Source organism: Amphibalanus amphitrite, unplaced genomic scaffold (genome assembly GCF_019059575.1).
Source record: "Amphibalanus amphitrite isolate SeventyFive unplaced genomic scaffold, NRLGWU_Aamphi_draft 000993F_arrow, whole genome shotgun sequence".
Lineage (NCBI taxonomy): Eukaryota > Metazoa > Arthropoda > Thecostraca > Balanomorpha > Balanidae > Amphibalanus > Amphibalanus amphitrite.
Window position 1 is genome coordinate 96,725 of NW_024882487.1, and position 23,143 is coordinate 119,867.

At 49.8% G+C, this 23,143-nt stretch overlaps 1 protein-coding gene across 1 annotated transcript in view; it reads left to right on the forward strand.

The window, feature by feature from the left end:
- LOC122368964 (dynein axonemal heavy chain 3-like) overlaps positions 1–23,143 on the forward strand; it is a 153,836-nt gene that overhangs the window by 87,896 nt on the left and 42,797 nt on the right. The window contains exons 54-56 of the mRNA XM_043343304.1: positions 172–297; positions 642–802; positions 1,260–1,403. Coding sequence (XP_043199239.1) covers positions 172–297; positions 642–802; positions 1,260–1,403 — 431 coding nt within the window. The remainder of the gene's footprint in view (positions 1–171; positions 298–641; positions 803–1,259; positions 1,404–23,143) is intronic.

Sequence of the window (23,143 nt, forward strand, 5' to 3'; positions counted from 1 at the left end):
CAATAAGATGCAGGAGAACAGTGGTAAACCCTTTTCTACTAGATACATTCTTGATTTTTTGTCCCTCACTTGAATGATAGGCATCAAATAAAAGCTCTATGTTCGTGCACCTGAAAACAAGTTAGACGTTTCCGTCGTGCTCTTCTCATGCGGCTTTTTCGTCATGTTCAGGTGAAGGACGAGGCGATGGTGGAGGATCTGAACATGATCCTCAACCTGGGGGACGTCCCCAACCTGTACGCCGCCGACGAAAAGGCCGAGATCCTCGAGAAGATGCAGGGCATCGCCAAAGATATGGTAAGCACCTCACATCCTAGTGTGTTCATTGGGTGCTTCACTGCTTATGTGCGCTAGGTAATGAATGTTCTTAAGTGGCTATGCGTTTGTTGGAAATCTGGATAAACGTACGACAATTTATGGCTATTGCTAAACTACAGTCTAATGTAGTTATGTGTATTTTTGTGTATAATGTGCAGTTTTTGTGCTTTTTGTGTGTGGTCGGGTCATTCTGTTCATGTCCTTGCCTTTAAATTTCTCCACGCCCATATCGTCAAGCGATATCAAACTTGACTCTGCCATAAGTCAATTAAAACTCCGCCCTACCTCCGTCTCCACCTCCCTGGTCCTCCGCGTCTCCGCAGGGCCGTAAGGTGGACTCGGCGCCGCTGGCGCTGTACAACTTCTTCATCGAGCTGGTGCGCGCCAACCTGCACGTGGTGATCGCCATGTCACCGATCGGGGACGCCTTCCGCAACCGTCTGAGGATGTTCCCCTCGCTCATCAACTGCTGCACCATCGACTGGTGGGTGGTGGTGGGGGCGCGGGGAGAGGGAGGGAGGTAAAATAAATGTTTGAGAGGGTGTTAGTGGGGTCGGGGCATGTGGTGTGGCAGAGGGGTTTTGAGGAATGGAAGAAATAATGATCGGTGGAAATAGCTGTTGACAGGTTTTATCCAAAGTAAGACGAATTATTAGAGGAAAAAAACTCAATAGCCTGCAAAATACCGTTGATACACGTAACTGTTGATACACGTGTCTTGCGATATTTTGTATCGGCTCTGGGTCATGGGTGCTAACCCTGGCCTATATCTCGGTTATCGTGCTCAAGTTCGAGGCAGTACTCTCTCATCCTTGGTAGCTAGAGTATCTATTTTTTATAGTGGTGTAGGCCCCTGCCTGTCTGTATTTTCTGGTGCCAGTGTTACTTTGACTTTGTCTGCACTAGCCCTCACCCTATCTCCCTCCACTATGACATCTCAGGTTCACGGCCTGGCCGGAGGACGCCCTGGAGCGAGTGGCCCACCACTTCCTGCGAGACGTACCCGACATGGAGGACCAGCTGCGGCTCGGATGTGTGTTCGTCTGCCAGCACTTCCACGAGAGTGTGCGACTCATGTCGCAACGGTACGTCGGGTGCTCTCCAGGGCACTGCGGAGGAATTGGTAGTGTACTCGGGAATAGGGCTGGGGAAGAGCGAGAGGACACTAATAGTATCCGAAGGTTGGGACTTTTCAATTAGACAATCACTATTCTTTAGAATTGTGATTTTCTATTGAAAATCCCAACCTGAGCTACCTCTCTAGGGGGGTGTTTAGCGTTTCTGCCGCGATTTTGGTCATTTTGATCCCCGCGAAAACGGCTCGATAGATTTTCTTGCCATTTTCAGCGTTTGGTCCCGTATCGGGGAGCTACCAGCTGGCATCGGTCGCTTGAAATATAATTAACCCGTTTTGGGGTAATCGGCACGTGCATTTTCCCATAGGGTTAACATGGGGAAAAATTTAAAATGCGATTTGCGCAAAAACTCCACGTTAGAAATGAATTATATTTTTAGGGTCGAATCTCGGGCCGGGACCCCACCTCATGATGGTAATTTTTTAAAATATAATTAACAAAATTTTGGGTAATCGTTAAGGACAGTTACCCCATGCTGAGCCTATGGCGATTTCAAAAAATTATTTTCAAATCGATTTTGCAAAAAAATTCCACGTTAGATTTTGAAAAAGTTCCAATATGTTCTGCCCCGGGGTGTCGGCTACCACATGGTATGGGTCAGATATGGGGCGATTGAAAAGCACGTGCCACGTGCAAACGTGTTTGATGGGGTAACCTCCGGGAAAATCCGACATTGGCCAACTGGGGGTCCTATGGCTCCGAAACCACTCCACCTAGCGACACCAAATCAGTGCAGCCGGTGAGCAGATGAGTCCAGCTTGTCGCACCAGTGGTCACGTGGCGCACGTGCTATTGCACGTGCCGTGGCACGGGGTCAATTTTTGTTCTTAAATACACCAACATTGTGAAATGCAAGGAATGGGGGAAATAGCCGTCAGGCCGTCAGTTTTTATGATAGAGTCGATCTGAATACGGGTATAGACACAGAATGAACGGTGCTAGAAAACTGCTATCTCGGATTTTTTGTAAAATGAGAAATTAAAAATTCTAGGGAAATTATATATTAGAAAGGTGAAATTTCCCTAAATTTTCTCGTTTTTCGAGTTTAGCCGTCCACTGTTCATCAACGGTGACACCGGCCGGGATAATCTTTTACATGCTGATGGCTACGTCGATGGGTCATTACGTGGCGTGAACGGTGAAGCTGTCACAGGTCCGGCACGTGCCACGTGGCCACGTGTTTGAGTCGAGTACCTCCCAGATTATCGTGTATAAGCCAACTTGTGGCCTTATAGCACGAAAACAGCAGCAGTCAGGAAGCCTGAAATGGAACAATCGGTGAGGGGACAAGCCCTGCTTGCACGACCGGTGGTCACGTGGCACACGTGCAAATCTGGGCACCTCCGCTGCGGAGATATTTTATAGTGAAATATTCAAATGTACATAACTTTGTAAGTTTAAGTCCGATTGGGCTAAAATTTGGTGGGTGGATGAATTGTTAACCGACATGAACGAATGCGCCATGTTTGTTGCAGTGCGCCACGTTTGTCTCAAAGCGCCATTTTTGCCGCAAATCGCAGAATGTGCGTAACTTTGTCGAACATGGGACGATTAGGGTGCGCTTTGATTGAGGGATTGCTGCTTAAACGGCAGATATGAATGCACCACACTTGCCGCAAGGCGCCATATTTGTCTTAATGCGTCAGTGTTTGCGTTTTGCCTACGGCGGGCGTTTTTTTTGCGGCTGTGTTTGCGTTTTTTCGGTGTTTGCATTTGACGGCGGGCGGCCGTTTTTGCGTTTTTGGCGGTGTTTGCGTTTGGCGGCGGGCGGCCGTTTTTTGCGGCGTTTTGCGGTTGGCGGCGGGCGTGCGTGCGTTGCGGGCGTTTTTTGCGGCGGTGTTTGCGTTTTTTGCGGTTTTTGTGTTTGACGGCGGGCGGGCGGGCGATGCGGGTATTTTTGCTGTTTGCGTTTGGCGGCGGGCGGCCGTTTTAGCGGCGGTTTGAGGCGGGCGGCCGTTTTTTTGCGGCATTTTGCGGTTTGCGGCGGGCGGCCGTTTTGTGGTTTGCGGCGGGCGGCCGTTTTTTTTACGGCGTTCGTTATTTGCGGTTAGCGGCGGGCGGCGGGCGGTCGTTTTTTTTTGTGGCGTTTGGCGGTTTGCGGCGGGCGGCCGTTTTTTGCGGCGTTTTGCGGTTCGCGGCGTGCGGCCGTTTTTTGCGGCGTTTCGCGGTTGGCGGCAGGCGATGCGGGCGTTTTTTTGCGGCGGCGGTGTTTGCGTTCTGCGGCGGACGCGCGTTTTTTGCGGCATTTTGTGCGTTTTTTTCTGCGGTTTTCGGCGGGCGGGCGATTTTTTTGGTTTTTTTTGCGACATTTGCGTTGGCGTTTTGGGCGTGCGTTTTGCGCGTTTTGCGGTGTTTGCGTTTTGCGGCGGGCGGGCGGTTTTTCACAATTAAAGTCCCAACCTTCGGATCCGCAGTGCTGTTCGATAAGCGCTGCCCGGGCCTATCCGAAGGTTGGGACTTTTCAATTAGACAATCACTATTCTTTAGAATTGTGATTTTCTATTAAGAACAATCACTATTCTTTAGAATTGTGATTTTCTATTGAAAATCCCAACCTGAGCTACCTCTCTAGGGGGGTGTTTAGCGTTTCTGCCGCGATTTGGGACATTTTGACTCCCGCAAAAACGGCACGGTAAAATTTCTTGCCATTTTCAGCGTTTGGTCCCCTAGGGGGGAGCTACCGGCTGGCATCGGTCGCTTGAAATATAATTAACCCGTTTTGGGGTAATCGGCACGTGCATTTTCCCATAGGGTTAACATGGGGGAAAATTTCAAATGCGATTTGCGCAAAAACTCCACGTTAGAAATGGATTGTTTTTTTAGGGTGGGTTCTCGGGTCGGGACTCCACCTGCCGGTGGTGGCCGTTTAAAATATAATTATACTTCCTTAGGGTAATCGGCAGGGACAGTTACCCCATGTTGAGCCTATGGCGATTTCGAAATATTATTTTCAAATCGATTTTGCCAAAAATTTCCACGTTAGATTTTGAAAATGTTCCAATATGTTGTGCACCGGGGTGTCGGCTACCACATGGTATGGGTCAGATATGGGGCGATTGAAAAGCACGTGCCACGTGCAAACGTGTTTGATGGGGTAACCTCCGGGAAAATCCGACACTGGCCAACTGGGGGTCCTATGGCGTGGAAACGACTTCAACTAGCGACACCAAATCAGTGCAGCCGGTGAGCAGATGAGTCCAGCTTATCGCACTAGTGGTCACGTGGCGCACGTGCTATTGCACGTGCCGTGGCACGGGGTCAATTTTGGTGCTTAAATATACTAGCATTGTGAAATGCAAGGAATGGGGGAAATAGCCGTCAGGCCGTCAGTTTTTATGATAGGGTCGATCTGAAAACGGGTATGGACACAGAATGAAGGGGGTTAGAAAACTGCTATCTCTGATTTTTTGTAAAATGACAAAATAAAAATTCTGGGGAAATTATATATTCGAAAGGTGAAATTTCCCTAAATTTTCCCGTTTTTCGAGTTTAGCCGTCCACTGTTCAGAGACGGTGACACCGGTCGGGGTCATCTTCTACCTGCTGATGGCCACGTCGATGGGTCATCACGTGGCGTGAACGGTGAAGCTATCAAAGGTCCGGCACGTGCCACGTGGCCACTTGTTTGAGTCGCGTACCTCCCAGATTATCGTGTGTTTGCCGATTTGTGGCCTTATAGCACGAAAACAGCACAAACCAGGAACACTGAAATGGTGCAATCAGTGAGGGGAGAAGTCCTGCTTGCACCACCAGTGGTCACGTGGCACACGTGCAAATCTGGGCACCTCCGTTGCGGAGATATTTTATAGTGAAATATTCAAATGTACATAACTTTTTCAGTTTAAGTCCGATTGGGCTAGAATTTGGTGGGTGGATGAATTGTTAAGCGACATGAACGAATGCGCCATGTTTGTTGCAGTGCGCCACATTTGTCTCAAAGCGCCATTTTTGCCGCAAAGCGCAGAATGTGCGCAACTTTGTCGAACATTGGACGATTACGATGCGCTGTAATTCAGCAATGGCTGCTTACACGGCAGATATGAATGCACCACATATGCCGCAGGGCGCCATATTTGTCTTAATGCGTCAGTGTTGGCGTTTTGCCTACGGCGGGCGTTTTTTTTCGGCGGTGTTTGCGTTTTTTTCGGGGTTTGCGTTTGACGGCGGGCGGCCGTTTTTGCGTTTTGGCGGTGTTTGCGTTTGGCGGCGGGCGGCCGTTTTTTGCGGCGGTTTGCGGTTGGCGGCGGGCGTGCGTGCGTTACGGGCGTTTTTTGCGGCGGTGTTTGCGTTTTTTGTGGTTTTTGTGTTTGGCGGCGGGCGGGCGGGCGATGCGGGTGTTTTTGCTGTTTGCGTTTGGCGGCGGGCGGCCGTTTTAGCGGCGGTTTGCGGCGGGCGGCCGTTTTTTGGGGCGTTTTGCGGTTTGCGGCGGGCGGCCGTTTTTTGCGGCGTTGTGTGGTTTGCGGCGGTCGGCCGTTTTTTACGGCGTTTTGCGGTTGCCGGCGACCGGCCGTTATTTGCGGTTAGCGGCGGGCGGTCGTTTTTTGCGGCGTTTAGCGGTTTGCGGCGGGCGGCCGTTTTTGCGGCGTTTTGCGGTTCGCGGCGTGCGGCCGTTTTTTGCAGCGTTTCGCGGTTGGCGGCGGGCGATGCGGGCGTTTTTTTGCGGTGGCGGTGTTTGCGTTTTTGCGGTGTTTGTGTTTTGCGGCGGACGCGCGTTTTTTTTTTTGAGGCATTTTGTGCGTTTTTTCTGCGGTTTTCGGCGGGCGGGCGATTGTTTTTTTTTTGCGAAGTTTGCGTTGGCGTTTTGGGCGTGCGTTTTGCGCGTTTTGCGGTGTTTGCGTTTTGCGGCGGGCGGGCGGTTTTTCACGATTAAAGTCCCAACCTTCGGATCCGCAGTGCTGTTCGACAAGCGCTGCCCGGGCCTATCCGAAGGTTGGGACTTTTCAATTAGACAATCACTATTCTTTAGAATTGTGATTTTCTATTGAAAATCCCAACCTGAGCTACCTCTCTAGGGGGGTATTTAGCGTTTCTGCCGCGATTTTGGTCATTTTGATCGCCGCCGAAACGGCACGGTAGAATTTGTTGCCATTTTCAGCGTTTGGTCCCGTATCGGGGAGCTACCGGCTGGCATCGGTCGCTTGAAATATAATTAACCCGTTTTGGGGTAATCGGCACGTGCATTTTCCCATAGGTTAACATGGGGAAAAATTGGAAATTTGATTTGCGAAAAATTTCGTCAATTATATTTGCTGATATTTTTAGGGTCGGATCTAGGGCTGGCACCTCAACTTTTGGTGTTAATTATTTAAAAATCATAGGATACAATTTCGGGTAATTGGAACGGATAGTTACCCCATGCTGAGCCTATGGCGATTTCAAAAAATTATTTTCAAATCAATTTTGCCAAAAATTTCCACGTTAGATTTTGAAAAATTTCCAATATGTTGTGCACCGGGGTGTCGGCTACCACGTGGTATGGGTCAGATATGGGGCGATTGAAAAGCACGTGCCATGTGCAAACGTGTTTGATGGGGTAACCTCCGGGAAAATCCGACATTGGCCAACTGGGGGTCCTATGGCGTGAAAACCACTCCACTTAGCGACACCAAATCAACGCAGCCGGTGAGCAGATGAGTCCAGCTTGTCGCACTAGTGGTCACGTGGCGCACGTGCTATTGCACGTGCCTTGGCACGGGGCCAATTTTGGTGCTTAAATATACTAGCACTGTAAAATGCAAGGAATGGGGGAAATAGCCGCCAGGCCGACAGATTTTATTATAGGGTCGATCTGAAAACGGGTGTAGGCACAGAATGAAGGGGGCTAAAAAACTGCTATCTCGGATTTTTTGTAAAATGAAAAATTCAAAATTCTGGGGAAACTATATATTCGAAAGGTGAAATTTCCTTAAATTTTCCCGTTTTTGGACTTAAGCCGTCCACTGTTCAGGGACGGTGACACCGGCCGGGGTCATCTTTTAAATGCTGATGGCCACGTCGATGGGTCATCACGTGGCGTGAACGGTGAAGCTGTCACAGGTCCGGCACGTGCCACGTGGCCACGTGTTTGAGTCGCGTACCTCCCAGATTATCGTGTGTTTGCCGACTTGTGGCCTTATAGCACGAAAACAGCACAAGCCAGGAACACTGAAATGGTGCAATCAGTGAGGGGACAAGTCCTGCTTGCACCACCAGTGGTCACGTGGCACACGTGCAAATCTGGGCACCTCCGTTGCGGAGATATTTTATAGTGAAATGTTCAAGTGTACATAACTTTGTAAGTTTAAGTCCGATTGGGCTAGAATTTGGTGGGTGGATGAATTGTTAAGCGACATGAACGAATGCGCCATGTTTGTTGCAGTGCGCCACGTTTGTCTCAAAGCGCCATTTTTGCCGCAAAGCGCAAAATGTGCGTAACTTTGTCGAACATTGGACGATTAGGATGCGCTGTAATTAAGGGATGGCTGCTTAAACGGCAGATATGAATGCACCACATTAGCCGCAGGGCGCCATATTTGTCTTAATGCGTCAGTGTTTGCGTTTTGCCTACGGCGGGCTTTTTTTGCGGCGGTGTTTGCGTTTTTTTCGGGGTTTGCGTTTGACGGCGGGCGGCCGTTTTTGCGTTTTTGGCGGTGGTTGCGTTTGGCGGCGGGCGGCCGTTTTTTGCGGCGTTTTGCGGTTGGCGGCGTGCGTGCGGGCGTTGCGGGAGTTTTTTGCGGCAGTGTTTGCGGTTTTTGTGTTTGGCGGCGGGCGGGCGGGCGATGCGGGTGTTTTTGCTGTTTGCGTTCGGCGGCGGGCGGCCGTTTTAGCGGCGGTTTGCGGCGGGCGACCGTTTTTTGCGGCGTTTTGCGGTTTGCGGCGGGCGGCCGTTTTTTTGCGGCGTTTTGTGGTTTGCGGCCGGTTTTTACGGCGTTTTGCGGTTGCCGGCGGCCGGCCGTTATTTGCGGTTAGCGGCGGGCGGCGGGCGGTCGTTTTTTGCGGCGTTTAGCGGTTTGCGGCGGGCGGCCGTTTTTGCGGCGTTTTGCGGTTCGCGGCGTGCGGCCGTTTTTTTGCGGCGTTTCGCGGTTGGCGGCGGGCGATGCGGGCGTTTTTTTTGCGGCGGCGGTGTTTGCGTTTTTTGCGGTGTTTGTGTTTTGCGGCGGACGCGCGTTTTTTTGTGGCATTTTGTGCGTTTTTTCTGCGGTTTTCGGCGGGCGGGCGATTGTTTTTTTTGCGAAGTTTGCGTTGGCGTTTTAGGCGTGCGTTTTGTGCGTTTTGCGGTGTTTGCGTTTGGCGGCGGGCGGGCGGTTTTTCACAATTAAAGTCCCAACCTTCGGATCCGCAGTGCTGTTCGACAAGCGCTGCCCGGGCCTATCCGAAGGTTGGGACTTTTCAATTAAGAACAATCACTATTCTTTAGAATTGTGATTTTCTATTGAAAATCCCAACCTGAGCTACCTCTCTAGGGGGGTGTTTAGCGTTTCTGCCGCGATTTTGGACATTTTGATCCCCGCGAAAACGGCACGGTAGAATTTCTTGCCATTTTCAGCGTTTGGTCCTGTATGGGGGAGCTACCGGCTGGCATCGGTCGCTTGAAATATAATTAACCCGTTTTGGGGTAATCGGCACGTGCATTTTCCCATAGGGTTAACATGGGGAAAAATTTAAAATTCGATTTGCGAAAAATTTCGTCAATTATATTTCCTGATATTTTTAGGGTCGGATCTAGGGCTGGCACCTCAACTTTTGGTGTTAATTATTTAAAAATCATAGGATACAATTTCGGGTAATCGGGACGGACAGTTACCCCATGCTAAGCCTATGGCAATTTCGAAAAATTATTTTCAAATCGATTTTGCCAAAAATTTCCACGTTAGATTTTGAAAATGTTCCAATATGTTGTGCCCCAGGGTGTCGGCTACCGCATGGTATGGGTCAGATATGGGGCGATTGAAAAGCACGTGCCACGTGCAAACGTGTTTGATGGGGTAACCTCCGGGAAAATCCGACATTGGGTAACTGGGGGTCCTATGGCGTGGAAACGACTTCAACTAGCGACACCAAATCAGTGCAGCCGGTGAGCAGATGAGTCCAGCTTGTAGCACTGGTGGTCACGTGGCGCACGTGCTATTGCACGTGCTGTGGCACGGGGTCAATTTTGGTGCTTAAATATACTAGCATTGTGAAATGCAAGGAATGGGGGAAATACCCGTCAGGCCGTCAGTTTTTATGATAGGGTCAATCTGAAAACGGGTATAGGCACAGAATGAAGGGGGCTAGAAAACTGCTATCTCGGATTTTTTGTAAAATGAAAAATTTAAAATTCTGGGGAAATTATATATTCGAAAGGTGAAATTTCCCTAAATTTTCCCGTTTTTCGAGTTTAGCCGTCCACTGTTCAGAGACGGTGACACCGGCCGGGGTCATCTTTTACATGCTGATGGCCACGTCGATGGGTCATCACGTGGCGTGAACGGTGAAGCTATCAGAGGTCCGGCACGTGCCACGTGGCCACGTGTTTGAGTCGCTTACCTCCCAGATTACCGTGTGTTTGCCGATTTGTGGCCTTATAGCACCAAAACAGCAAAAGCCAGGAACACTGAAATGGTGCAATCAGTCAGGGGACAAGTCCTGCTTGCACCACCGGTGGTCACGTGGCACACGTGCAAATCTGGGCACCTCCGTTGCGGAGATATTTTATAGTGAAATATTCAAATGTACATAACTTTGTCAGTTTAAGTCCGATTGGGCTAGAATTTGGTGGTTGGATGAATTGTTAAGCGACAGGAACGAATGCGCCACGTTTGTTGCAGTGCGCCACGTTTGTCTCAAAGCGCCATTTTTGCCGCAAAGCGCAGAATGTGCGTAACTTTGTCGAACATTGGACGATTAGGATGCGCTGTAATTAAGGGATGGCTGCTTAAACGGCAGATATGAATGCACCACATTTGCCGCAGGGCGCCATATTTGTCTTAATGCGTCAGTGTTTGCGTTTTGCCTACAGCGGGCGTTTTTGCGGCGGCGTTTGCGTTTTTTCGGGGTTTGCGTTTGACGGCGGGCGGCCGTTTTTGCGTTTTTGGCGGTGTTTGCGTTTGGCGGCGGGCGGCCGTTTTTTGCGGCGTTTTGCGGTTGGCGGCGGGCGTGCGTGCGTTGCGGGCGTTTTTTGCGGCGGTGTTTGCGTTTTTTTTGCGTTTTTTGTGTTTGGCGGCGGGCGGGCGGGCGATGCGGGTGTTTTTGCGGTGTTTGCGTTTGGCGGGGGGCGGCCGTTTAAGCGGCGATTTGCGGTGGGCGGGCGTTTTTTTGCGGCATTTTGCGTTTTGCGGCGGGCGGCCGTTTTTTGCGGCGTTTTGCGGTTTGCGGCGGGCGGCCGTTTTTTTGCGTTTTTTTTGTGGTTTTCGGCGGGCGGCCGTTTTTTTGCGGCGTTTTGCGGTTGCCGGCGGCCGGGCGTTATTTGCGTTGTTGCGATTTGCGGCGGGCGGCCGTTTTTTGCGGCGTTTCGCCGTTGGCGGCGGGCGATGCGGGCGTTTTTTTGTGGCGGCGGTGTGTGCGTTTTGCGGCGGACGGGCGTTTTTTGCGTTTTTTTCTGCGGTTTTCGGCGGGCGGGCGATTGTTTTTTTTTTTTGCGAAGTTTGCGTTTGCGTTTTGGGCGTGCGTTTTGCGGTGTTTGCGTTTGGCGGCGAGCGGGCGGTTTTTCACAATTAAAGTCCCAACCTTCGGATCCGCAGAGCTGTTCGACAAGCGCTGCCCGGGCCTATCCGAAGGTTGGGACTTTTCAATTAAGAACAATCACTTTTCTTTAGAATTGTGATTTTCTATTGAAAATCCCAACCTGAGCTACCTCTCTAGGCGGGTGTTTAGCGTTTCGGCCGCGATTTTGGTCATTTTGACTCCCACAAAAACGGCACGGTCAACTTTCTTGCCATTTTCAGCGTTTAGTCCCCTATGGGGGAGCTACCTTGTGGCAAAGTTGCATAAAATATCCGAAGGTTGGGACTTTTCAATAAAGAACAATCACTATTCTTTAGAATTGTGATTTTCTATTGAAAATCCCAACCTGAGCTACCTCTCTAGGGGGGTGTTTAGCGTTTCTGCCGCGATTTGGGTCATTTTGATAGGGAAGAAAACGGCTCGTTAGATTTTCTTGCCATTTTCAGCGTTTGGTCCCGTGTGGGGGAGCTACCGGCTGGTACCGGTCGCTTGAAATATAATTAACCCGTTTTGGGGTAATCGGCACGTGCATTTTCCCATAGGGTTAACATGGGGAAAAATTGAAAATGCGATTTGTGCAAAATCTGTTCAGTAATATTTGTCCACATTTTTAGGGTCAGTTCTTGGGCTGGCACCTCACCTTCTGGGGGTAATTATTTAAAATATAAATGACAAAATTTCGGGTAATCGACGCCGACAGTTACCCCATGTTGAGCCTATGGCAATTTCGAAAAATTATTTTCAAATCGATTTTGCCAAAAATTTCCACGTTAGATTTTGAAAATGTTCCAATATGTTGTGCCCCGGGGTGTCGGCTACCACATGGTATGGGTCAGATATGGGGCGATTGAAAAGCACGTGCCACGTGCAAACGTGTTTGATGGGGTAACCTCCGGGAAAATCCGACATTGGCCAACTGGGGGTCCTATGGCGTGGAAACGACTTCATCTAGCGACACCAAATCAGTGCAGCCGGTGAGCAGATGAGTCCAGCTTGTCACACTAGTGGTCACGTGGCGCACGTGCTATTGCACGTGCCGTGGCACGGGGTCAATTGCGGTGCTTAAATATACTAGCATTGTGAAATGCAAGGAATGGGGGAAATAGCCGTGAGGCCGTCAGTTTTTATGATAGGGTCAATCTGAAAACGGGTATAGGCACAGAATGAAGGGGGCGATAAAACTGCTATCTCGGATTTTTTATATTTTGAAAATTTCGAAATTCTGGGGAAATTATATATTCGAAAGGTGAAATTTTCCTAAATTTCCCCGTTTTCCAAGTTTAGCCGTCCACTGTTCAGAGACGGTGACACCGGCCGGGGTCATCTTTTACATGCCGATGGCCACTTATATTGGTCATGACGTGGCGTGAGTCGCTAAGCTGCCAAAGGTCCGACACGTGCCACGTGGCCACGTGTTTGAGCCGAGTACCTCCCACATAATGGTGTTTTGGCCAACTGGTGGCCGTATAGCGTGGAAACAGCACCAGTCAGGAAGCCTGAAATGGAACAATCGGTGAGGGGACAAGCCCTGCTTGCACCACCGGTGGTCCCGTGGCACACGCGCAAATCTGGGCACCTCCGTTGCGGAGATATTTTATAGTGAAATATTCAAATGTACATAACTTTGTAAGTTTAACCCTATTAGTGGCAGGCTCCTGGTATACCCCTATTAGTGGCAGGGGGGGCTGTTTACGACCCCCCCTTGATATCTCGAGATCTAACGGGCCGATTTTCAAAATTCAAACGGCATTCGATTTCGCTCAACGTGATCAACATTTCTAAAAAATAAAAATTAAAATATGTCAACAGGGGGGGGTAGAGGGGGGTAAAAACGGGCAAATTGCAGATACATTTTTGACTGTTTATCACGGCCAGGTTTCTGAACCAATCCTAACGCAACTTTTGCCGATCGATAGAGAATGAACCAGGAATTCACATAGATCCTAAAAATATGCATTTTCAAAAATCATAGGCGGATACAGATCATTGAGATTGGGGGTACACAAAAAGTATAGTAAATAAGGTTTTTGTTGGTACTGTTTCTAAAAAGGGTGGTAATGGTCTTGTTATGTTACAATTTTCTTATGAGAGAACGACTACAATTGTATTGGTCATGCATAGGCGGTGTCAGGGCACCTATGTTGGGAGGTAAAACATAACCCCCCTTTTTGGACGCCTGGATCCGCCTATTATAGCAAAAACGTGTCAAAAGAGGATGCACAATAACTGTATATGTTATCACATGTATACCTTTCATGCACTGTTCGTAAAACTGGTGCAGCATCGTGATCTTCGCCCAAATGACTCGCTTCACGAATAGGACCCCCAATTCCCAGTGCTCTGGAGCCGCCCCTGGTAAAGTTATGAACTTGAAATTTTCAGGGAATAAGCCCAATTTAGTTTTAGGAAAAGTCAGAAAATTTCAGCATCGTAGCTTCAGCGGTTTCGGAGATATTTCCGAAAAACCTGAGGGGTGGATAAAAACAACCCCCCCCCCCTGCCACTAATAGGGTTAAGTCCGATTGGGCTAGAATTTGGTGGGTGGATGAATTGTTAAGCGACATGAACGAATGCGCCATGTCTGTTGCAGTGCGCCACGTTTGTCTCAAAGCACCATTTTTGCCGCAAAGCGCAGAATGTGCGTAACTTTGTCGAACATTGGACGATTAGGATGCGCTGTAATTAAGGGATGGCTGCTTAAACGGCAGATATGAATGCACCACATTTGCCGCAGGGCGCCATATCGGTCTTAATGCGTCAGTGTTTGCGTTTTGCCTACGGCGGGCGTTTTTTGCGGCGGTGTTGCGTTTTTTCGGCGTTTGCGTTTGACGGCAAGCGGCCGTTTTTGCGTTTCTTGGTGTTGTTTGCGTTTGGCGGCGGGCGGCCGTTTTTTCGCGGCGTTTTGCGGTTAGCGGCGGGCGTGCGTGCGTTGCGGGCGTTTTTTTTGCTGCGGTGTTTGCGTTTTTTGCGGTTTTTGTGTTTGGCGGCGGGCGGGCGGGCGATGCAGGTGTTTTTGCGGTGTTTGCGTTTGGCGGCGGGCGGCCGTTTTAGCGGCGGTTTGCGGTGGGCGGCCGTTTTTTGCAGCGTTTTGCGGTTTGCGGCGGGCGGTCGTTTTTTGCGGAGTTTTGCGGTTTGCGGCGGGCGGCCGTTTTTTGCGGCGGTCGGCCGTTTTTGCGGCGTTTTGCGGTTGCCGGCGGCCGGGCGTTATTTGCGTTGTTGCGGTTTGCGGCGGGCGGCCGTTTTTGCGGCGTTTCGCCGTTGGAGGCGGGCGATGCGGTTTCTTTTTGCGGCGGCGGTGTTTGCGTTTTTGCGGCGTTTGCGTTTTGCGGCGGACGGGCGGTTTTTGGCGGCGTTTTTTTTGCGTTTTTTCTGCGGTTTTCGGCGGGCGGGCGATTTTTTTGCGGAGTTTGCGTTGGCGTTTTGGGCGTGCGTTTTGCGCGTTTTGCGGTTTTGCGGCGGGCGGGCGGTTTTTCACAATTAAAGTCCCAACCTTCGGATCCGCAGTGCTGTTCGACAAGCGCTGCCCGGGCCTATCCGAAGGTTGGGACTTTTCAATTAGACAATCACTATTCTTTAGAATTGTGATTTTCTATTGAAAATCCCAACCTGAGCTACCTCTCTAGGGGGGTGTTTAGCGTTTCTGCCGCGATTTTGGTCATTTTGATAGGGAAGAAAACGGCTCGTTAGATTTTCTTGCCATTTTCAGCGTTTGGTCCCGTGTGGGGGAGCTACCTGCTGGCAAAGTTACAAAAAATATAATTGACACGTTTTGGGGTAATCGGCACGTGCATTTTCCCATAGGGTTAACATGGGGAAAAATTAAAAAATGCGATTTGCGCAAAATCTCTTCAGTAATATTTGTCCACTTTTTTAGGGTCAGTTCTTGGGCTGGCACCTCACCTTCTGGGGGTAATTATTTAAAAATCATAGGGTACAGTTTCGGGTAATCGTGACGGACAGTTACCCCATGTTGAGCCTATGGCAATTTCGAAAAATTATTTTCAAATCAATTTTGCAAAAAATTTCCACGTTAGATTTTGAAAAAGTTCCAATATGTTGTGCCCCGGGGTGTCGGCTACCACATGGTATGGGTCAGATATGGGGCGATTGAAAAGCACGTGCCACGTGCAAACGTGTTTGATGGGGTAACCTCCGGGAAAATCTGACATTGGCCAACTGGGGGTCCTATGGCTCCGAAACCACTCCACCTAGCGACACCAAATCAACGCAGCCGGTGAGCAGATGAGTCCAGCTTGTCGCACTAGTGGTAACGTGGTGCACGTGCTATTGCACGTGCCGTGGCACGGGGTCAATTTTTGTGCTTAAATACACCAACAATGTGAAATGCAAGGAATGGGGGAAATAGCCGTCAGGCCGTCAGGTTTTATGATAGGGTCGATCTGAAAACGGGTATAGACACCAAATGAAAGGGTCTTAAAAACTGCTATCTCGGATTTTTTGTAAAATGAAAAATTTAAAATTCTTGGGAAATTATATATTCGAAAGGTGAAATTTCCCTCAATTTTCCCGTTTTTCGACTTTAGCCGTCCACTGTTCAGGGACGTTGACACCGGCCGGGGTCATCTTTTACATGCTGATGGCCACGTCGATGGGTCATCACGTGGCGTGAACGGTGAAGCTATCAAAGGTCCGGCACGTGCCACGTGGCCACGTGTTTGAGTCGCGTACCTCCCAGATTATCGTGTGTTGTCCGATTTGTGGCCTTATAGCACGTAAACTGCACCAGTTAAGAAGCCTGAAACGGTGCAATCAGTGAGGGGACAAGTCCTGCTTACACCACCGGTGGTCACGTGGCACACGTGCAATTCCGGGCACCTCCGTTGCGGAGATATTTTATGATGAAATATTCAAATAAACATAACTTTGTCAGTTTATGTCCGATTGGACTAGAATTTGGTGGGTGGACGAATTGTTAAGCGACAGAAACGAATGCGCCATGTTTGTTGCAGTGCGCCACGTTTGTCTAAAAGCGCCATTTTTGCCGCAAAGCGCAGAATGTGCGTAAATTTGTCGAACATTGGACGATTAGGATGCGCTGTAATTAAGGAATGGCTGCTTAAACGGCAGATATGAATGCACCACATTTGCCTCAGGGCGCCATATTTGTCTTAATGCGTCAGTGTTTGCGTTTTGCCTACGGCGGGCGTTTTTTGCGGCGGTGTTTGCGTTTGGCGGCGGGCGGACGTTTTTTGCGGCGTTTTGCGGTTGGCGGCGGGCGTGCGTGCGTTGCGGGCGTTTTTTTTGCGGCGGTGTTTGCGTTTTTGCGGTTTTTGTGTTTGGCGGCGGGCGGGCGGGCGATGCGGGTTTTTTTGCGGTGTTTGCGTTTGACGGCGGGCAGGCGTTTTAGCGGCGGTTTGCGGCGGGCGGCCGTTTTTTTTGCGGCGTTTTGCGATTTGCGGCGGGCGGCCGTTTTTTGCGGCATATTGCGGTTTGCGGCGGGCGGCGGTTTTTTGCGGCGTTTTTGTGGTTTGCGGCGGGCGGCCGTTTTTTTTGCAGCGTTTTGCGGTTGCCGGCGGCCGGGCGTTATTTGCGGTGTTGCGGTTTGCGGCGGGCGGCCGTTTTTTGCGGCGTTTCGCCGTTGGAGGCGGGCGATGCGGTTTCTTTTTGCGGCGGCGGTGTTTGCGTTTCTGCGGCGTTTGCGTTTTGCGGCGGACGGACGGTTTTTGGCGGCGTTTTTTTTGCGTTTTTTTCTGCGGTTTTCGGCGGGCGGGCGATTTTTTTGCGGAGTTTGCGTTGGCGTTTTGGGCGTGCGTTTTGCGCGTTTTGCGGTTTTGCGGCGGGCGGGCGGTTTTTCACAATTAAAGTCCCAACCTTCGGATCCGCAGTGCTGTTCGACAAGCGCTGCCCGGGCCTATCCGAAGGTTGGGACTTTTCAATTAGACAATCACTATTCTTTAGAATTGTGATTTTCTATTGAAAATCCCAACCTGAGCTACCTCTCTAGGGGGGTGTTTAGCGTTTCTGCCGCGATTTTGGACATTTTGATCGCCGCCGAAACGGCTCGGTAGATTTTCTTGCCATTTTCAGCGTTTGGTCCCGTGTGGGGGAGCTACCGGCTGGCACCGGTCGCTTGAAATATAATTAACCCGTTTTGGGGTAATCGGCACGTGCATTTTCCCATAGGGTTAACATGGGGAAAAATTTAAAATGCGATTTACGGAAAATCTGTTCAGTAATATTTGTCCACTTTTTTAGGGTCAGTTCTTGGGCTTGCACCTCACCTTCTGGGGGTAATTATTTAAAAATCATAGGGTACAGTTTCGGGTAATCGTGACGGACAGTTACCCCATGTTGAGCCTATGGCGATTTCGAAAAATTATTTTCAAATCGATTTTGCAAAAAATTTCCACGTTAGATTTGGAAAATTTTCCAATATGTTGTGCCCCGGGGTGTCGGCTACCACATGGTATGGGTCAGATATGGGGCGATTGAAAAGCACGTGCCACGTGCAAACGTGTTTGATGGGGGAACCTCGTGGAAAATCCGACATTGACCAACTTGGGGTCCTATGGCTCAAAAACCACTCCCCCTAGTGACACCAAATAAGTGCAGCCGGTGAGCAGATGAGTCCAGCTTGTCGCACCAGTGGTCACGTGGCGCACGTGCTATTGCACGTGCCGTGGCACGAGGTCAATTTTTGTGCTTAAATACACCAACATTGTTAAATGCAAGGAATGGGGGAAATGACCGTCAGGCTGTCAGTTTTTATGATAGGGTCGATCTGAAAACGGGTATAGACACAAAATGAAGAGGTCTAAAACACTGCTATCTCGGATTTTTTGTAAAATGAAAAATTCAAAATTCTGGGGAAATTATATATTCGAAAGGTGAAATTTCCCTAAATTTTTCCGTTTTTCGAGTTTAGCCGTCCACTGTTCAGGGACGGTGACACCGGCCGGGGTCATCTTTTATATGCTGATGGCCACGTCGATGGGTCATCACGTGGCGTGAACGGTGAAGCTATCAATGGTCCGGCACGTGTCACGTGGCCACGTGTTTGAGTCGCGTACCTCCCAGATTATCGTGTGTTTGCCGATTTGTGGCCTTATAGCACGAAAACAACACAAGCCAGGAACAATGAAATTGTGCAATCAGTGAGGGGACAAGTCCTGCTTGCACCACCGGTGGTCACGTGGCACACGTGCAAATTTGGGCACCTCCGTTGCGGAGATATTTTATAGTGAAATATTCAAATGTACATAACTTTGTCAGTTTCAGTCCGATTGGGCTAGAATTTGGTGGGTGGATGAATTGTTAAGCGACATGAACAAATGCGCCATGTTTGTTGCAGAGCGCCACGTTTGTCTCAAAGCGCCATTTTCGCCGCAAAGCGCAGAATGTGCGTAACTTTGTCGAACATTGGACAATTAGGATGCGCTGTAATTAAGAGATGGCTGCTTAAACGGCAGATATAAATGCACCACATTTGCCGCAGGGCGCCATATTTGTCTTAATGCGTCAGTGTTTGTGTTTTGCCTACGGCGGGCGTTTTTTGCGTCGGTGTTTGCGTTTTTTTCGGTGTTTGCGTTTGACGGCGAGCGGCCGTTTTTGCGTTTTTGGCGGCGTTTGCGTTTGGCGGCGGGCGGCCGTTTTTTTGCGGCGTTTTGCGGTTGGCGGCGGGCGTGCGTGCTTTGCGGGCGTTTTTTCGGCGGTGTTTGCGTTTTTTTTGCGGTTTTTGTATTTGGCGGCGGGCGGGCGGACGATGCGGGTGTTTTTGCGGTGCTTGCGTTTGGCGGCGGGCGGCTGTTTTAGCGGCGGTTTGCGGCGGGCGGCCGTTTTTTTTGCGGCGTTTTTTTGTGGTTTGCGGCGGGCGGCCGTTTTTTTGCGGCGTTTTGCGGTTGCTGGCGGCCGGGCGTTAATTGCGGTGTTGCGGTTTGCGACAGACAGCCGTTTTTTGCGGCGCTTCGCCGTTGGCGGCGGGCGATGCGGGCGTTTTTTTGTGGCGGCGGTGTTTGCGTTTTTTGCGGTGCTTGCGTTTTGCGGCGGACGGGCGTTTTTGCGGCGTTTTTTGCGTTTTTTTCTGCGGTTTTCGGCGGGCGGGCGATTGTTTTTTTTTTAGAAGTTTGCGTTGGCGTTTTGGGCGTGTTTTTTTGCGGTTTTGCGTTTTGCGGCGGGCGGGCGGTTTTTCACAATTAAAGTCCCAACCTTCGGATCCGCAGTGCTGTTCGACAAGCGCTGCCCGGGCCTATAATGGGCCCGTTTTGGGGTAATCGGCACGTGCATTTTCCCATAGGGTTAACATGGGGAAAAATTTAAAATTCGATTTGCGAAAAATTTCGTCAATTATATTTGCTGATATTTTTAGGGTCGGATCTAGGGCTGGCACCTCAACATTTGGGGTTAATTATTTAAAAATCATAGGATACAATTTCGGGTAATCGTGACGGACAGTTACCCCATGTTGAGCCTATGGCGAATTCGAAAAATTATTTTCAACTCGATTTTGCCAAAAATTTCCACGTTAGATTTTGAAAATGTTCCAATATGTTGTGCCCCGGGGTGTCGGCTACCACGTGGTATGGGTCAGATATGGGGCGATTGAAAAGCACGTGCCACGTGCAAACGTGTTTGATGGGGTAACCTCCGGGAAAATCCGACATTGGCCAACTGGGGGTCCTATGGCGCGGAAATGACTTTATCTAGCGACACCAAATCAAGGCAGCCGGTGAGCAGATGAGTCCAGCTTGTAGCACTGGTGGTCATGTGGCGCACGTGCTATTGCACGTGCCGTGGCACGGGGTCAATTTTTGTTCTTAAATACACCAACATTGTGAAATGCAAGGAATGGGGGAAATAGCCGTCAGGCCGTCAGTTTTTATGATAGGGTCAATCTGAAAACGGGTATAGACACAGAATGATAGGGGCTAAAAAACTGCTATCTTGGATTTTTTGTAAAATGAAGAATTTAAAATTCTTGGGAAATTATATATTCGAAAGGTGAAATTTCCCTAGATTTTCCCGTTTTTCAAGTTTAGCCGTCCACTATTCAGAGACGGTGACACCGGCCGGGATCATCTTTTACATGCTGATGGCCACGTCGATGGGTCATCACGTGGCGTGAACGGTGAAGCTATCAAAGGTCCGGCACGTGCCACGTGGCCACGTGTTTGAGTCGCGTGCCTCCCAGATTATCGTGTGTTTGCCGATATAACACCAAAACAGCACAAGCCAGGAACACTGAAATGGTGCAATCAGTGAGGGGACAAGTCTTGCTTGCACCACCGGTGGTCACGTGGCACACGTGCAAATCTGGGCACCTCCGTTGCGGAGATATTTTATAGTGAAATATTCAAATGTACATAACTTTTTCAGTTTAAGTCCGATTGGGCTAGAATTTGGTGGGTGGATGAATTGTTAAGCGACATGAACGAATGCGCCATGTTTGTTGCAGTGCGCCACGTTTGTCTCAAAGCGCCATTTTTGCCGCAAAGCGCAGAATGTGCGTAACTTTGTCGAACATTGGACGATTAGGATGCGCTGTAATTAAGGAATGGCTGCTTAAACGGCAGATATGAATGCACCACACTTGCCGCAGGGCGCCATATTTGTCTTAATGCGTCAGTGTTAGCGTTTTTCTTACGGCGGGCGTTTTTTGCGGCGGTGTTTGCGTTTTTTCGGGGTTTGCGTTTGACGGCGGGCGGCCGTTTTTGCGTTTTTTACGGTTTTGTGTTTGGCGGCGGGCGGGCGGACGATGCGGGTGTTTTTGCTGTTTGCGTTTGGCGGCGGGCGGACGTTTTAGCGGCGGCTTGCGGCCGTTTTTTGCGGCTTTTTGCGGTTTGCGGCGGGCGGCCGTTTTTTGCGGCGTTTTGTGGTTTGCGGCGGGCGGCCGTTTTTTTACGGCGTTTTGCGGTTGCCGGCGGCCGGCCTTTATTTGCGGTTAGCGGCGGGCGGTCGTTTTTTGCGTCGTTTAGCGGTTTGCGGCGGGCGGCCGTTTTTGCGGCGTTTTGCGGTTCGCGGCGTGCGGCCGTTTTTTGCGGCGTTACGCGGTTGGCGGCGGGCGATGCGGGCGTTTTTTGCGGTGGCGGTGTTTGCGTTTTTTGCGGTGTTTGTGTTTTGCGGCGGACGCGCGTTTTTTTGCGGCATTTTGTGCGTTTTTCTGCGGTTTTCGGCGGGCGGGCGATTGTTTTTTGCGAAGTTTGCGTTGGCGTTTTAGGCGTGCGTTTTGCGCGTTTTGCGGTGTTTGCGTTTGGCGGCGGGCGGGCGGGCGGTTTTTCACAATTAAAGTCCCAACCTTCGGATCCGCAGTGCTGTTCGACAAGCGCTGCCCGGGCCTATCCGAAGGTTGGGACTTTTCAATGAGACAATCACTATTCTTTAGAATTGTGATTTTCTATTGAAAATCCCAACCTGAGCTACCTCTCTAGGGGGGTGTTTAGCGTTTCTGCCGCGATTTAGGACATTTTGAATCCCTCGAAAACGGATAGTTAGATTTTCTTGCCATTTTCACCGTTTGGTCCCGTGTGGGGGAGCTACCGGCTGGCAAAGTTACAAAAAATATAATTGACACGTTTTGGGGTAAGCGGCACGTGCATTTTCCCATAGGGTTAACATGGGGAAAAATTAAAAATGCGATTTACGGAAAATCTGTTCAGTAATATTTGTCCACATTTTTAGGGTCGGCTCTCGGGCTGGCACCCCTCCCGTCGGTGGTAACCGCTTAAAATATAATTAGAGAACTTTCGGGTAATTGGCACAGACAGTTACCCCATGTTGAGCCTATGGTGAATTCGAAAAATTATTTTCAAATCGATTTTGCAAAAAATTTCCACGTTAGATTTTGAAAATATCCCAATATGTTGTGCCCCGGGGTGTCGGCTACCACATGGTATGGGTCAGATATGGGGCGATTGAAAAGCACGTGCCACGTGCAAACGTGTTTGATGGGGTAACCTCCGGGAAAATCCGACATTGGCCAACTGGGGGTCCTATGGCGTGGAAACCACTCCACCTAGCGACACCAAATAAGTGCAGCCGGTGAGCAGATGAGTCCAGCTTGTCCCACTAGTGGTCACGTGGCGCACGTGCTATTGCACGTGCCGTGGCACGAGGTCAATTTGTGTGCTTAAATACACCAACGTTGTTAAATGCAAGGAATGGGGGAAATGGCCGTCAGGCCGTCAGTTTTTATGATAGGGTCGATCTGAAAACGGGTATAGGCACAAAATGAAAAGGCCTAAAAAACTGCTATCTCGGATTTTTTGCAAAATGAAAAATTTAAAATTCTGGGGAAATTATATATTCGAAAGGTAAAATTTCCCTAAATTTTCCCGTTTTTCAAGTTTAGCCGTCCACTGTTCAGAGACGGTGACACCGGCCGGGGTCATCTTTTACATGCCGATGGCCACTTATATTGGTCATGACGTGGCGTGAGCCGTTAAGCTGTCAAAGGTCTGGCACGTGCCACGTGGCCACGTGTTTGAGCCGAGTACCTCCCACATAATGGTGTTTTGTCCAACTGGTGGCCGTATAGCGTAGAAACAGAACCAGCCAAGAACACTAAATTGGGTCAGTCGGGGAGGGGACAGGTCCTGCTTTCATCACCAGTGGTCACGTGGCACACGTGTTCAGCTGGGCTCCTCCTTTGCGGAGATATTTTATCGTGAAATATTCAAACGTCCATAACTTTCTCAAATATGGTCCGATTGGGTTCAAATTTGGTGGGTGGATGAATTGTTAAGCGACATGAACGAATGCGCCATGTTTGTTGCAGTGCGCCACGTTTGTCTCAAAGCGCCATTTCTGCCGCAAAGCGCAGAATGTGCGTAACTTTGTCGAACATTGGACGATTAGGATGCGCTGTAATTAAGGGATGGCTGCTTAAACGGCAGATATGATTGCACCACATTTGCCGCAGGGCGCCATATTTGTCTTAATGCGTCAGTGTTAGCGTTTTTCTTACGGCGGGCGTTTTTTGCGGCGGTGTTTGCGTTTTTTTCGGGGTTTGCGTTTGACGGCGGGCGGCCGTTTTTGCGTTTTTGGCGGTG